This window comes from Vanessa atalanta, chromosome 24, assembly GCF_905147765.1.
Source record: "Vanessa atalanta chromosome 24, ilVanAtal1.2, whole genome shotgun sequence".
Classification (NCBI taxonomy): domain Eukaryota; kingdom Metazoa; phylum Arthropoda; class Insecta; order Lepidoptera; family Nymphalidae; genus Vanessa; species Vanessa atalanta.
Genome location: NC_061894.1, coordinates 7,272,978 through 7,287,107, shown reverse-complemented (window position 1 = coordinate 7,287,107; position 14,130 = coordinate 7,272,978). Strand labels below are relative to the sequence as shown.

General features: G+C 36.1%; 1 protein-coding gene across 3 annotated transcripts in view; it reads left to right on the top strand.

Annotated features, from left to right (window-relative positions):
- Window positions 1-14,130, top strand: part of LOC125073361 (snake venom 5'-nucleotidase) — a 31,322-nt gene that overhangs the window by 11,652 nt on the left and 5,540 nt on the right. For 2 of the 3 annotated variants that reach the window (XM_047684164.1, XM_047684162.1), the window contains exons 2-14: window positions 4,108-4,228; window positions 4,981-5,088; window positions 5,895-5,981; window positions 6,068-6,234; window positions 7,688-7,786; window positions 8,160-8,282; window positions 8,731-8,896; window positions 9,413-9,591; window positions 9,874-10,029; window positions 10,422-10,601; window positions 11,615-11,739; window positions 12,319-12,423; window positions 13,755-13,872. In XM_047684164.1, coding sequence (XP_047540120.1) covers window positions 4,168-4,228; window positions 4,981-5,088; window positions 5,895-5,981; window positions 6,068-6,234; window positions 7,688-7,786; window positions 8,160-8,282; window positions 8,731-8,896; window positions 9,413-9,591; window positions 9,874-10,029; window positions 10,422-10,601; window positions 11,615-11,739; window positions 12,319-12,423; window positions 13,755-13,872 — 1,674 coding nt within the window. In that variant the 5' untranslated portion in view covers window positions 4,108-4,167. The remainder of the gene's footprint in view (window positions 1-4,107; window positions 4,229-4,980; window positions 5,089-5,894; window positions 5,982-6,067; window positions 6,235-7,687; window positions 7,787-8,159; window positions 8,283-8,730; window positions 8,897-9,412; window positions 9,592-9,873; window positions 10,030-10,421; window positions 10,602-11,614; window positions 11,740-12,318; window positions 12,424-13,754; window positions 13,873-14,130) is intronic. The other variant, XM_047684163.1, reaches the window with a different exon arrangement.

Here is a 14,130-nt window from a genome sequence, read left to right as displayed (position 1 = left end):
TGAATGTATGAAACGGCAAAGTTAAAAATGCCTACTGACTTCAATCTAAACCATAAAACCCACTCAAATTATCATCAAAATAGGTGAAGCCGTTTAGGAGTTCAGTGGCATACACGTGTGTGAAGAATCATGTATATAAAAATAGTATCAATACTAAAAGCGACAAATTGCTTTGACATTGTGTCGAATACAGCGACAATCAAATGGGACGGCCTTGAAGCGCCCTTGTTATCATTTCTCTCACGATCAATCTTCGTTGAGAGTTTTTTACCCTTTGATAACGTCCAGCCTCATGAGTGGATTCGGGGTCTGAGATAAATATAGTATCGTAAAAACTGATTAAACTATGTAAAGAGTTATTTCTTATCAGCGTTTTATATAATTCGAAACATCACTGTTCGTATAAAATATCACCTATTTAATAAATATATAAATATATATATATACTCAAAAAAGTTACGAAAGCAGACGGACAGTAGGTTTTGTATACGACCTTAATATTTTTTTCTTAATTTTTACTTTATAAACCCCTGTCTAGGTTATTGTCTATTGTCGTGTTCCGGTTTGATGGGTGACATGACATCTTAGAAAGCCAGGTCGATGGCGCATTGGCTATGTAAGAACCTTCAGTTGGTCTATCGTCTGATAATAAGAATACGGAAATAAGATATACGCCGTTGGCATATTTTCTGTTAAAGATCTTCATTAAGTCCAGGCTCATTATACAGAAAAATAAACCCGCTATAAACCATTTGAATATTTCATGTCGTAAAACGATCAAATAATCTCACGCTCGGCGGCTCAAGGAAGGAATGTCGGAAGAAATTCCGAGATATGCAGGATTCCTCACGACGTTATATCCTCTAATCTGCGCATCCGCAGCGAGGCGGATTAAAGTTCACATCCTTCCGCAACAAGGGAAAATACCTCTGCCTAACAGCAGCTGAGTACCAGTTACGTCTGTATATAATGTATTTGTATTTAAAAAGTATAATTAAGATAAATCCATAAACATTATATTATACATTCACAGGGTAAATACGGGCACAAGGGACAAATCTCAGTTCCCAAGATTGTTGGTGCATTAATTTTGTAAGAAATGGTCAAATTTCACACGATGCTAATACGTGATCAGTTACGATGTCATGAAAAAAAATTCTATCGTAATAGACCAACAAAGATGCGAGTGAAAAATCAGTATTTACGAAACAATTTATGCGAGAAAGAGATGCTAGATAATGTTAGAAAAACCGATTTTAGACAATTTACAGACTGTTAGGTGGAAGAATATTCAAAAATAAACGCATACTTTGTCAAAACGTGACATGGATTTCTTGTCAGCGAGACCTTTAGATTAGGGCCTGGGGTCAAACGTAATCTTTAATAAAAATACAATTCGAGGACACGTAGTTCAGTGGAGTTTTGATAAGACGTTTTAGATTAACGCCTGAATATTCTACAAAAAGCTGATCACAGTTTTTTTTTTAAATTAAATTATGTTAATCATGAAATGATTTGTTGATTTTAGTGAAAGACATTTAGGTATAAAAATAAATTGTTACGTATTAATTCATTTATATACATATATTACCTTATTTTCCCTTCTCGTGCACCAATCTATTTGGGGTCGGAACAGCATGTCCTTTCCTACCTCTATCTCTACCACTCACTCCATCCATGTCTTCTTAGGTCATCCTCGCCCACCCCCAACAATAATTTACGATTATGCACATTACTCTTAATATGTCATCGTTAAGCAGTTAGATTATAATCTATCTCGCGAGATTGTATTATCGTAACTGTAGCCTACTTACAATTTAACGTATTGATTTTCGGTAGATTATAATCTATTTAATTGAATTTTAGTCAAATTAAAACGAACCTAATCCAATTTTTATGCGTATTGTAAATTTGATCACCGTACAAAATCTTTCGATAGTTAACAATCTCAAAATGTGTATTATAATGTAACGGTATTTATAATTTTACAGTGATATAAAGTCGAGTATAATAGTAATAACTGAGTTCTTACGGGTAGAATATACTCAGTAGAGTCTGAGTTACGAACCGGTGATTACGATTCAAAAATGCTATTAAGAGCGTACTTAAATCTATACTAATATTATAAATGCGAAACTCTGTCTGCTGTCTCTTCACGGTTAGACCGCTGCTGAGATAGTTTGGGTCAATCAGGCAAAAATGCTATTTTTTTTATTCACCCCTCGAAGAACTAAAATGGGGTGACGGTTTGTGTGCTATAAGTCGCAGGTTCAGCTAGTAAATTTATCTTGATGCTTATTGATAGTAAAATTAGTGCTGATTATTTAAATAGCCTTGTTACGCTACAACAATTTTGTGGTATTTAATCGGCCTTTATATTTAAGACCAAAAATAAATGGACACGACCTTTGGCGGTATTGCCACTTGTAGTAATTTTCGTCTATTTGTCGTACTGAACTAAACAATTTAAATGTATTATTTCTGGTAAAAGACCAAAAAATTGGTGGCGAAGTTTAATCTGCCTACATCGATTAACCCGAAGCGAAGCTGGCCACGACAGCAATTCTATTTCCTCGGAATGTTTTCCATTATTGAGAACAAGGAATTGGGAATTGGGTAACGAAATACTTGAACAGGATTTAAAACATTTCGTGATGAAACAGATGAATATGTTTTCATACTCAGCTAAACTGTAGCTTTTTTCTTTTGATATATCTTTCTTTACAACCTTTAGCGTTCGTTTTTTAATGATTCTTTGATTTGTGGATATTGTTTTTTTTTTTTAATATACTTTTAAAGCGGACGGGTAAATGGAACACTGCTCATAGACATTAGCGCTGTAACAAATTTCAACCATTCCTTACATAGTCTATGCGCCTCTAACCTTGGGAAATATAATGCTATGTTACTTATACCTTTAATTACACTGGTCCACCCACCCTTTAAACCACAACACAACAATACTAAGCTGTTTGGAGATAGAATATTTGATAAGTGGATGCTGCTCAGATGGACTTGTACAAATCCCTACCACCAAGTAAAATTTTGGGTCTATCACATTCTTAAATTGTAATTCGAGATATCGAATCATAAGCAAGGAATATGGGTTCAAACGTTAGTGTGGTTTTTTGGTGCTTACCACATTTTAATGATCTTGATTTTTTTTTAAATTTAAAATTAAATTGGAGCATAGAAAGATTTGGTACTTCTTAGTAATCGTGTACACATGTTGAATTAAAACTTGCTATATGTTTCCGCCAATCCGCATTGGAGTAGCCCCAAAGAGAACCTTAGCCCAGTAGCAATGTTTTCTATTGCAGTATTTAATTATTACGTTTTCGTCCTAATTACTCCAAAACCGAAGCTCATGCTAAGGAAAACGGTTTATTTGTAAACCTAGATATGTTGCCCAGCTTTAGCCGGTAATTATAAACTACATAAAAGAAGGCGTTCCTTTGAGTGGGCAGTGGTATTCCCTTTTTGAATATCGAGTAAAATGCGGACGTATTTTCAACATTCGTGTTTTATATCTGATACGAATTATTAGTGTCTTATATTTTTGTATCTTATCTGTGTTAAATATTATTAATCCGAACCAAAAAGTTTGTATTCGCCCTAAAACAAATAGTTAATAAAACATCTAACCTTTTTGTAGTCCGATACTTTGTATAGTTGTCATATTTTTATTCTATAAAAATAACTCAAGAGGTATGTTTATTGATTACTTAAAAACGTAGTCATGTTTGCACTTATATTACCAATTATATATATAATTTAACCTTCTCATCACGAAACAAATTAAACAAATCAAAACACAGTTGCATCAGAACTTTTAAGTTCTTTTCGACACGCAGTAGATTTAGCTTCAAGTGTTATAACAGCTTGTAGATCAGTTTGTGTCTTATTAGCTTTTGCACGATTGAGTAGATCCTTATCTCTTGTGTTACGTCTCCGTTCTGCTAAATTATCTTTACAGCAAAAGTCACGATCACCGATAGAAGCACTGAGACGTGAAAAAAACTCATTTGCATTTATAATATAATCGCGAGCACCAATTTACATAGAGTATTGATTCTACGTTATGTAATTGCTTTGTAAATATTTCAGGCGTCACTGGAAGTGAGACAAGTGGGAAGGCGAGCGGTGAGCCAGCTCGCCGGACGAGGCATGGACGATGATGTAGTGATTGTTCATTTCAATGATGTATATAATATTGAACAGACTACGAGTAAGTTTTTTCATTATATTTTTTAAATACATAGTTATGAATCTTAACTGATGATCAAAGCTGGTTTGAGCCAGGTTTGAGACATGTGTTTTTAATTATTTGTGCTCGGTGGTAAAGAAAAATCAGCCAAGTGCGAGACGGACTCGCGCATGAAGGGTTCCATATCTAAAAAAGGCAAAAATTGAAATTTTCTAACTATCACGGTTCATGAGATGCACGATTGTGACAGACGGACGGATAGCGAAGTCTTAGTAACAGGGTCTCATTTTACCGTTTGGGTACGGAACCCTAAAAATGAAAAAGTATTGGACAGGGGGGAGGAAAAGCACAAAACTTCTCTTTAAATATCTGCATTTTAACTTTAACAATGCAGCCTGGCTTTCTCTCACAGTGAATAGTATCATAACACAGGTTATTTGACACAGTATCATGAACTACCTTCTCTTATGTCTCATAGCTTGATACTCAGTGTGCTGTAGGTACAAATTGGCTGTTTTTTATCACGTGGATTTACATCCAAGCAAATACCACCTGATCACGAGGAGTCACCACTACCCATATACTTTGGGACTGTAAGATAACCATTACTTACGTCGCTTATGCACCGCCATTCTTGTGAACTAAGATGTTATGCCTGTACCTGTAGATACACTGATATACCTACTCGGACAGGCTTCCACAAAGCCCTACCGAAAAGTAATTTAGTATTTATATAATTCTAGTTTAATATATTTCCTAAACTTTTTTTACAGACACTGAACCAGTGGGAGGTGCATTAAGGTTCAGCACGGCAGTAAAAGCCCTACAACATCTGAATCCTCTGGTTTTATTTAGTGGGGATGCGTTCTCGCCGAGCATGTGTAAGTAACATTGCGGGTGGTAAGTAGAAATCTTCACCAATAGAGGGGGAGGAAGGCATCAAGGTATCGCTAACCACGGAATCTTCGATGCTATGTCTATTATGATCGTAATTAAACTGGATCAGTCGTCATTCAAGCAACAGTACATTACTGTTAGACGGTATAATAATTAATGTGAGACTTCTACTCTACTTTTATGAAGGTTTGCCCGCATCATACTATTTAAATTATGCGAATAGCTTGTGACAGAATGACTAGCGAAGCACAGTACTGGCATAGGCTGGACGGCGAAGAAGGCCGCATTCGTTTGATTTACTAGGTAGGCCGTAATCGGCATAATCTTTGTAGTAGTTTCAAGGTCGTTTGCGATGATCGATGTTGTACTGTTTTATATTTAAATAGTTCAAATTTATATGATAATTAGCTTCCGTCCGTTTCGGGAGGTGGGGTTGAAAGCATTAGGGTAATTTTTTGGGATTAATAGTAAACTATGAGCCAATCCTGAGTGTAATTTATCTCTGTCTCAAGTTTCATTTAGATTCGTTCAGCCATCTATCAAAACTTTAGCAATTATAATATAAGTTAATGACAATTAATTACTTAACAATATTCCAATGCCCCAATATTCTTTTTTTAAATATTATTTATAGTGTTCTTTATTCATTAAAAAATACTTTTTAACCCATCCCCAAAGGGTAACAGACAGGCAGAGTTATTGTCACATTTATATTAGTATAGATAATATATTAGTAATAAAATCATCACAGATGTGAACTAAATAGATAGATGTAAATTTTTATTTTCAGTGAGCACCTTCACAAAAGGCGAGCAAATGGTCCCAGTCCTAAATGAAATAGGTACTCATTGTGCAGTTTTCGGAAATCACGACTTCGGTACGTATTTTGAAGTTTATCGAATATCCCAGCCATCTTCTATTGTCCAAAGTTTTTAAATTTACCATTTTTCTAAATTCTCCTAGATTTCGGACTAGACGTCTTATCGAACCTGGTTTCCCAGTGCAACTTCCCATGGCTCATGTCGAACGTGATTGACAATGAGACCGGTAGACCGTTGGGCGATGGGAAGATAACACACGCATTACTCTGCAACGGTCATAAAATCGGTCTCATCGGTTTAGTGGAACAGGTAATGTATTAAAATAGTTATTTAACGAAGTTTTAATGTTTTTTTTTTTTTATTATTTGGCAAGGGAAAAGAAGAAATATGTCAGTTTTAGGCTAGACAAAGAGGGTCGAAGCATTGTCGAACTTCACCAATAATTTTTTTAATTATATCGGTAGATGAACCAGCAAATGGGCCACCTGATAGTAAGTGGTCACCACCGCCTATAGACAATGGCGCTGTAAGAAATATTAACTATTCCAAACATCCCCAATGCGCCACCAAACTTGGGAACTAAGATGGTATGTCCCTTGGGACCGTATCTACACTGGTTCACTCACCCTCCAAACCGAAACACAACAATACATGTAAAATTTCCCATAAAAACTGACCTTGTCTATAAAGTAAATTAACAACGACGACGAATCCATATAATTTGGTGATGATAATAAATGCCATAGATTTGCACTGCAGGAAATAGAAACAAAATCAAAATATACTTTATTCAAGTAGGTTTTTACAAGCACTTTTGAATCGTCATTTAACAAACTATTTAAAGTAAAGCTACCCCGGTGGTAGCTGTAGATTCTACCGAGAAGAACCGGCAATAAAATCAGTTTTTACTTTTTTTAAACATCTAAAAATACAGTAATGTTAGTTAAATACAATTATATATGTATGTTATGCCTCCTGGCTGGAAATCAACAAGCATTAACTCCATACTTTTTTATCGAATAATTTTTGTATCGAATAATATGCCTTCTTTACTAATGTATTTTTTACAAATGATTTGAATTTATGAAACGGAAAATTTAAAAACGACTTCTTAGACCGTAAATATTTCGCACACATTGAACCCAAAAACAGCAATTTGTTAGTTTTGAAACTGATGTTATACTCACCTAGCCACTTCTGCCCAAATCCCACCAAGACGTAAAGACATTAGGCAAAGTAAATAACATTTGCTGCCTAAGTATTGTATTTATAGTATTGTTGTATATTAGCGCGACCATTTTTTTTATGGCATTGGTTGGCAGACGAGCATATGGGTCACCTGATGGTGGTCACCACCGCCCAAAGGCGCTGTAAGAAATATTAACCATTCCTTACATCACCTATGCGCCTCCAACCTTGGGAACTAAGATGTTATGTCCCTTGTGCCTGTGATTACACTGGCTCACTCACCCTTCCAACCGGAACACAACAATACAGTGTACTGTTATTTGGCGGTAGAATATCTGATGAGTGGGTGGTACCTACCCAGACGGGCTTGCACAAAGCCCTACTACCAAGTAAAGTAATTTTCTCACCACTCGATTAATTCGATATTAAACTTCGACTAAAATATAAAACTAAACACAAATTAAACAGGTTCCATACAAATATTACATACTATGTATCGCTCTAAAATCTCTCCATAATGCTTTCTAACTGTATTGTTCTTTATCCTCATTATTCCAACAATTTGTTTCTACAGGAATGGTTGGAAACGTTAGCGACAATAAACCCGGACGAAGTAACATTCATAGATTTCCTTCAAGCAGGAACGAAGTTAGCGTCGCAATTAAAACAAGAGGTAACTATACCGATTTCCGCCCGCGTGTGAGAGGGTTCAAGTCTAGGCATGAAAACTCTATCTGCTGTTCCAGACTATCATCCATCTCTGTACTAAATTTCACTCAGATCCGTTCAGCCGTTCTGGCGTGTTAAATTGCCTGATCCACCCCAAAGAAGATTTGGCTTAGAAAATAATAATGACTTATTTTAAGGAGAAAAGGTTTGGAAGGTTGAAACATGCTACCACGCTGGTCTCGTATCGTATCGTTACTTGTCATTCGACGTAGACAGATAACCTGGCGATGTTTACTTTCATTACCGAGTATGAGATGAATTTTATAGATAAAAAAAATTTGGTGATCTTGGTTCATGATATATTTAATTTATTCCAGGGTTGTGAATATGTAATAGCTTTAACGCATATGAGGACCCCTAACGACATCAAACTAGCCGAAGGTTGTACGGAAATTGATCTCATTTTGGGGGGGCATGACCATGTCTATGAAGTTCTAGAGGTAAGTTTAGTAAACAGCGCCCTATTATCGTGAGAGGGTGCGCAAACGCAGGTAGTCTCTATTAACTGGGCTATACTTTTATCCGTTAACATTACCGGGATTGAGAACTTGATAAAAACGTAATACTTTTTAGATTTAGGTTAGACAGAGAAGGAAAAAAAACGATAAACAAAATACCCATATTTTTGTAATTAATATTAAACTAAAGATCTTATTGATTACAATTATTTCCAACAAATATTTTTATAATATTTATTGTTTACTTAAAAGCAATTTATTGTTTTTTTTTTGCCCTGCTAGACTGATGTTTTTCTCAATGTACTTAATTTTCATTGAAATAAATAAAATAAAATATACCGAGTGCTTTGTAAGAACTAGAATTTTGCAATCACAGTATGCATCAACTGACTGATATGTCAAGTAAGTGTCAAACTTTATTGTTCCACAGATAAACAATAAATACGTTGTCAAAAGTGGTACTGATTTCCGACAATTCAGCAAGATTACCATCAACTTCGGTACGGAGGCAACTCGCGTGGATATAGCCGACGTCGATGTGACCAGCTCGTATGAAGAGGATCCAGTTTTAAAGGCGAAGGTCGAAAAATATTCTGGTTAGTTTTAAATCGTATTTTACCTATAAGTGCGGCCAAATCGAAACCACTGTATTTACTTGGTGGTAGGCCTCTGAGCAACCTCGTCTGCGTTTCACCACCCAATTACTATTATTGTGTTCTTATTTGTCAATGAGCCCGATATAAATAGAGGCATAAGGGACGTAATATCAACCGTTCTATACAATGGCGACCAGCCTTGGTAGCTAAGATGTTATGAATCTTGTGCTTGCAGTTATACTGGCTTACTCACCTGTTAATGAGTCTGATGAGTTAGTAGACCCTACTGGACCTAGACGGGCTTGCACAAAGCCCTACTACCAAGTAAGTCTTCCATTACCAGTTCCACTTTGAGTTTCTGGTTTTTGTTATCATCGTGAGAGAACTTGCATTGTCGTATATATTACTGATAGATACGAGTACTCGTATTTACAAATCGAATTCCTTAAAATAGGAATCTTTTGCCCAGCCGTGGGAATTATCGTTCCATTCATTTACTTTAAAATTTACTTCCAGCTATGATAGACGGAAAGATGGATGAAGTACTTGGCAAGTTTTGCGTACCTTTGGAAGGTAGATTTTCCGTTGTACGCCGTCAAGAATGCAATCTTGGTAACTGGGTCTGTGACGTGCTCCTAGCGGCTACCGGTGCTGATCTGCTAATCCTCAACTCTGGCACATTCCGATCAGATCAGGTACACTGTTTTTTTAAATAAACATTTGTCATTAATAATTATTATTAGTTTGAATACGTTACGCTGCGACGGTCCATTGGAAGGATCTCGTGGAACTTAATCGAAGATGTCAGGTTAAGATCCGGACAAGCTCCAATCCTTTCATTTGCCTTTATAATCCATCTCGCGTGAAAACCTTCAATGTATCTCACATAAGAACATCGTCGTGGAATAAACTCAAATATTCTCCTTAAGGTGAGCATTTTTTCCTGGCATTAACAAACTCATTTATTTCGTTACTAGGTTCATCCAGCGGGAGACTTCACTCTACGCGACCTGTCCACCATTATCCCCATGCGAGACCCTCTGGTAGTCGTAGAGGCGACCGGTGAGACTGTCCTCAAAGTGCTGGAGAATGCCGTGTCTAAGTACCCAAGCTTGGAAGGAAGGTTTCCACAGGTAAATAGTAATGGTATTTTTTACTGCTGTTGAGCTTTATATTATTCACTTGGGGGGGGGGCATATTCTTCTGTCAAACAACAACACTAAGTATTGTTATTCTGGTTTCAAGGGTGAGAGCCAGTAATTACAGGCACAAGGGACATATCGTCTCCCCAACATTGGTGGCGCATTAGTGTTGTGGGATGGATTAATATTTCTTACGACCCCAATGTCTATGAATGGAGGTGACCACTTGCCACCAGAAGGCAAATTTCCTAGTCAAAATTTTACAATAATGTATATTCAGTGTATTCAACCCTCTTAGCAAAAACCGCATTTTCTTCAAGTAGTATATTTCACATTTAACGCCACTTATAATCAAATACATCTATAATAATAAACTTCTCCAGGTAGCTGGAGTGTCATTCGCCTTCGATCCCTCAAAGCCACCGGGCGAGAGAGTCGCAGAACAGGTGGTGAAGATCGGTGATGAATACCTTCAACGTGACCAGAAATACCGGTTAGCTGTGAAACAGTACCTACACTCTGGTAATGATGGTTTTACCATGCTACCCCAATGCCCAGTATTGGTGAGTCAAGTTCAAATAACCTTGTTTGATATTAAACAATATAAAAATATATTATTCGAGAAAAATCTCCAGATCTAATGAAACAACTTACTTGGTGGTAGGGCCTTCTGCAAGCCCGTCTGGGTAGGTACCACACACTCATCAGATATTCTACCGCCAAACAACAGTACTGACTATTGTTGGGTTCCGGTTTGAGTGAGTATGCCAGTGTAACTCTAACATCTTAGTTCCCAAGGTTGGGAACTAAGATGTTAGATGGCGCATGGGCGGTAAAGAATCGTTAATATTTGTGACAGCGCCATTGTCTATGGGCAGTGGTGACTTCTTACCATTAGGTGACCCATATGCTCGTCTACCATAACATAATAAAAAACGAATATAAATGGCCTAGTGGTTAGAGAAAAGATAAAAAAATGTTAACAGAAGATTGCGTGGTAAAAGAGAACATCGTGAGAAAATCTGTACGTCTCAAAATAAATTCTGCCAAATGTGTTTCAAATCAACCATTCCCGAGCAGCGTAGTAAGCTCCTTTTCTTCTTAATAGGAGACACAACTATTCACAATTTATTAATTAATTAAGAGACTGGAACTAAAAAATATTACTTTCTCTTTCTAACGCATATGGAGCTAAAAAGGATAGCAAACATGTCAAAAAATTCAAAAGAATTTTACCGATATATAGACGCCGTGTCAAGAAATTTTTGTTGCTAATTATAATAATAACAACAATGCAAAATACTTGTTACCGTAATAATAATGTCGTGTACATTAAAAAAAAAAGTTGGGGAATGTGATAAAATGAACTAAAACACCCAATAAAAACAAATTATCTGGAAAAATATGTGTGACGTCAAACGATTTTGACGCTATGAGATAATGTGTTGCACACAACAATAAATGTATAGACTTATTAAATATCTGTTGGTATTAATTATTGAGGGAAGTTTTATTTTTCTATAGTCGACCAAATTAAAGGTACGTCAATATTTAAATGATCTGTTCTTGATTCCAGGTTTCAGAGGACATGTGCCCCGAGATAGGAATGGCCATACAGAACCACTTCGCAGCGATCAACGTGAGGACGGGAAAGTCCAGGCCGTCCAAACATAGACAGTCTCTTGTTACGTTAAGCCGAAGGTTAATATTTTGAACATTATATATTTTGTGTATAATGAAACACGCTGTATATGAACAACTACGAACAGTCTATTCCGATTAAGGAATTAAGTTAAACAAACCTGAGATTTATAGCTCAGCTATTTTGTGTACTACAAACAGTCATCAATTAATGTTTCTTTATTTATAATACAACACTATTACACGTTACGTGTATGTATGTATATTTGGTGGTAGGACTTTGTCCAGACAGGCTTATAACCCAGTGCCTAAGTGGTACCTACCCAAGTAGGTACCACTCGCTTATCAGATATTCTACCGCCAAACAGCAGTACGCAATATTGTTGTGACACGCACTAGGGACATTACATCTTTGTTTCCGAGGTGGAGCATTTGCGATGTAAATGGTAGCAAAATATTTCTTACAGCGCCATTGTCTATGGGCGGTGGTGACCACTTACCATCGGGTGACCCAATCGTTCGTCCGCCTACCTGTATCATGAAATTGTTCTGATAACACCTTTGTCGACCTTAAAAACCCCTAGTATCGTATATCTGTATTTGATTTTTAAAGTATAGTTCGTTTAAAATCGTTTTCAGACACAGTCTAGTTAAGATGTTGGACGGAAGCGAACTAGATGGTCCACCACCATTACGAAGAGCGTCCTCGACTGTAGTCGAACCTACGCACTCTACGCACCACAGGTGAAATAAATACAAATTAATTTATTATTTATTAGCTAGACCTCCATAAGAACAGTAGGTAGCTTTTAAAATCCTGCCTAGGTAGGTACCACCCACTACTAAATTAGTATACCGTTATGTACACGTATTTGTCGTTAAGTTAAAAATATTTATCCATATCAATAATAGATCAGGTTTTGTACAAGCCTCCTTAGGGTACGATCTATTTTACATATTTTTACATTACATTAACAGCCTGTAAATTTCCCACTGCTGGGCTAAGGCCTCCTCTCTTTTTTGTGGAGAAGGTTTGGAGCACATCCGACCACGCTGCAGAATTTTGTTGAAATTAGTCACATGCAGATTTCCTCACGATGTCTTCCTTCACCGCCGAGCACGAGATGAATTATAAACACAAATTAAGCACATGAAAATTCAGTGGTGCTTTGCGTTTGGGTACCTGGGTTTGAACCCGAAATCATCGGTTAAGATGCACACGTTCAAACCACTGACCCATCTCGATCGCTGTGAATTTATTTATACGTACGATGTTATATCATAAATACCATTGCTTATGGCGGATTTATAGCGTATAAAAAGAAATGGCTTATAATGTTTACAGTACCATATCTATGACCAAAGTCTACAGACTAAACATCGTTTGCTGGCTTCACCTAAAATAAAAACAATGTCAGTTTTGATATTGTCAGTCTGTCTGTACCATGAAAATCACTAAACTATATAGCTCATCTTCTAATTTTAAAAAGTTATGACTTACAATTTGAAAAAAGTTCATTAAAGCAACAAGTAGAGAAGGAAAAATATAATGTATAGAAAAATACACAACGATGTAAGTGCAAAAGGTCGTATGTATGTAATTGAAAGTTACTGAATTTTTACACTTTAAAAGTTACTTAATACTAATTACTATGTAGTCAGTACAAAAAAAAAATGTTAAATATGTATATACTTAAAAACTTTTAAGGCAACAAAACCGCCTTTGAACTTACTTGAAATGATAATACGACCGTTTGCACGAAAAATAGTGTAATATATATTTTTATTTTTTTATTATTATTCTTTATTGCACAAATAAAACATGTACAGAGGGCGGACTTAACGCTATAACAGCATTTTCTGCCAGCCAACCCAGAATAGTGTAGGAGAGTAGTCAGTAGGGTGTGCACAGAAGTTAAAGAAAAATTTTAAAAATATATACATAGCAATACATGCCTATAAATATATATAATAATAATACAGTACATTTCGATATTATACATAATATATAAATATACATATACATAATATATTTTTATTGGTAATTGATAATGGGTTGGCTTGATCGCACCCAGACCAATTCTATCTCACCACAGACTCACCCGACGCGCGTCGCTCGATGACTTGGAGCAAAACGCGTGCGAACTCGCGCCCAAGATCGAAAACCGGATAGTGATCCTCGATAAACCAGAGGTGAGTTTTTGTGCATACTATTAAATATTGCTTTAGTTAAGACCTTTTGGAATAAGTGATGTATGAAGTCCAAAGTACCGTGAGCAAATCGGGTTCAATTTATTTTGATTCTTTCCTTATGTTATTAATTTGACCAAAATGAGTATTGATAAAAAGTAGTTTACTGGAGATAAAGATAACAAACAATTAGTGAACCTGATATGAGAGAACTATTGGAAGATACGTCTGTTACAAAAGGAGTTTGTTTAACCAATCTTA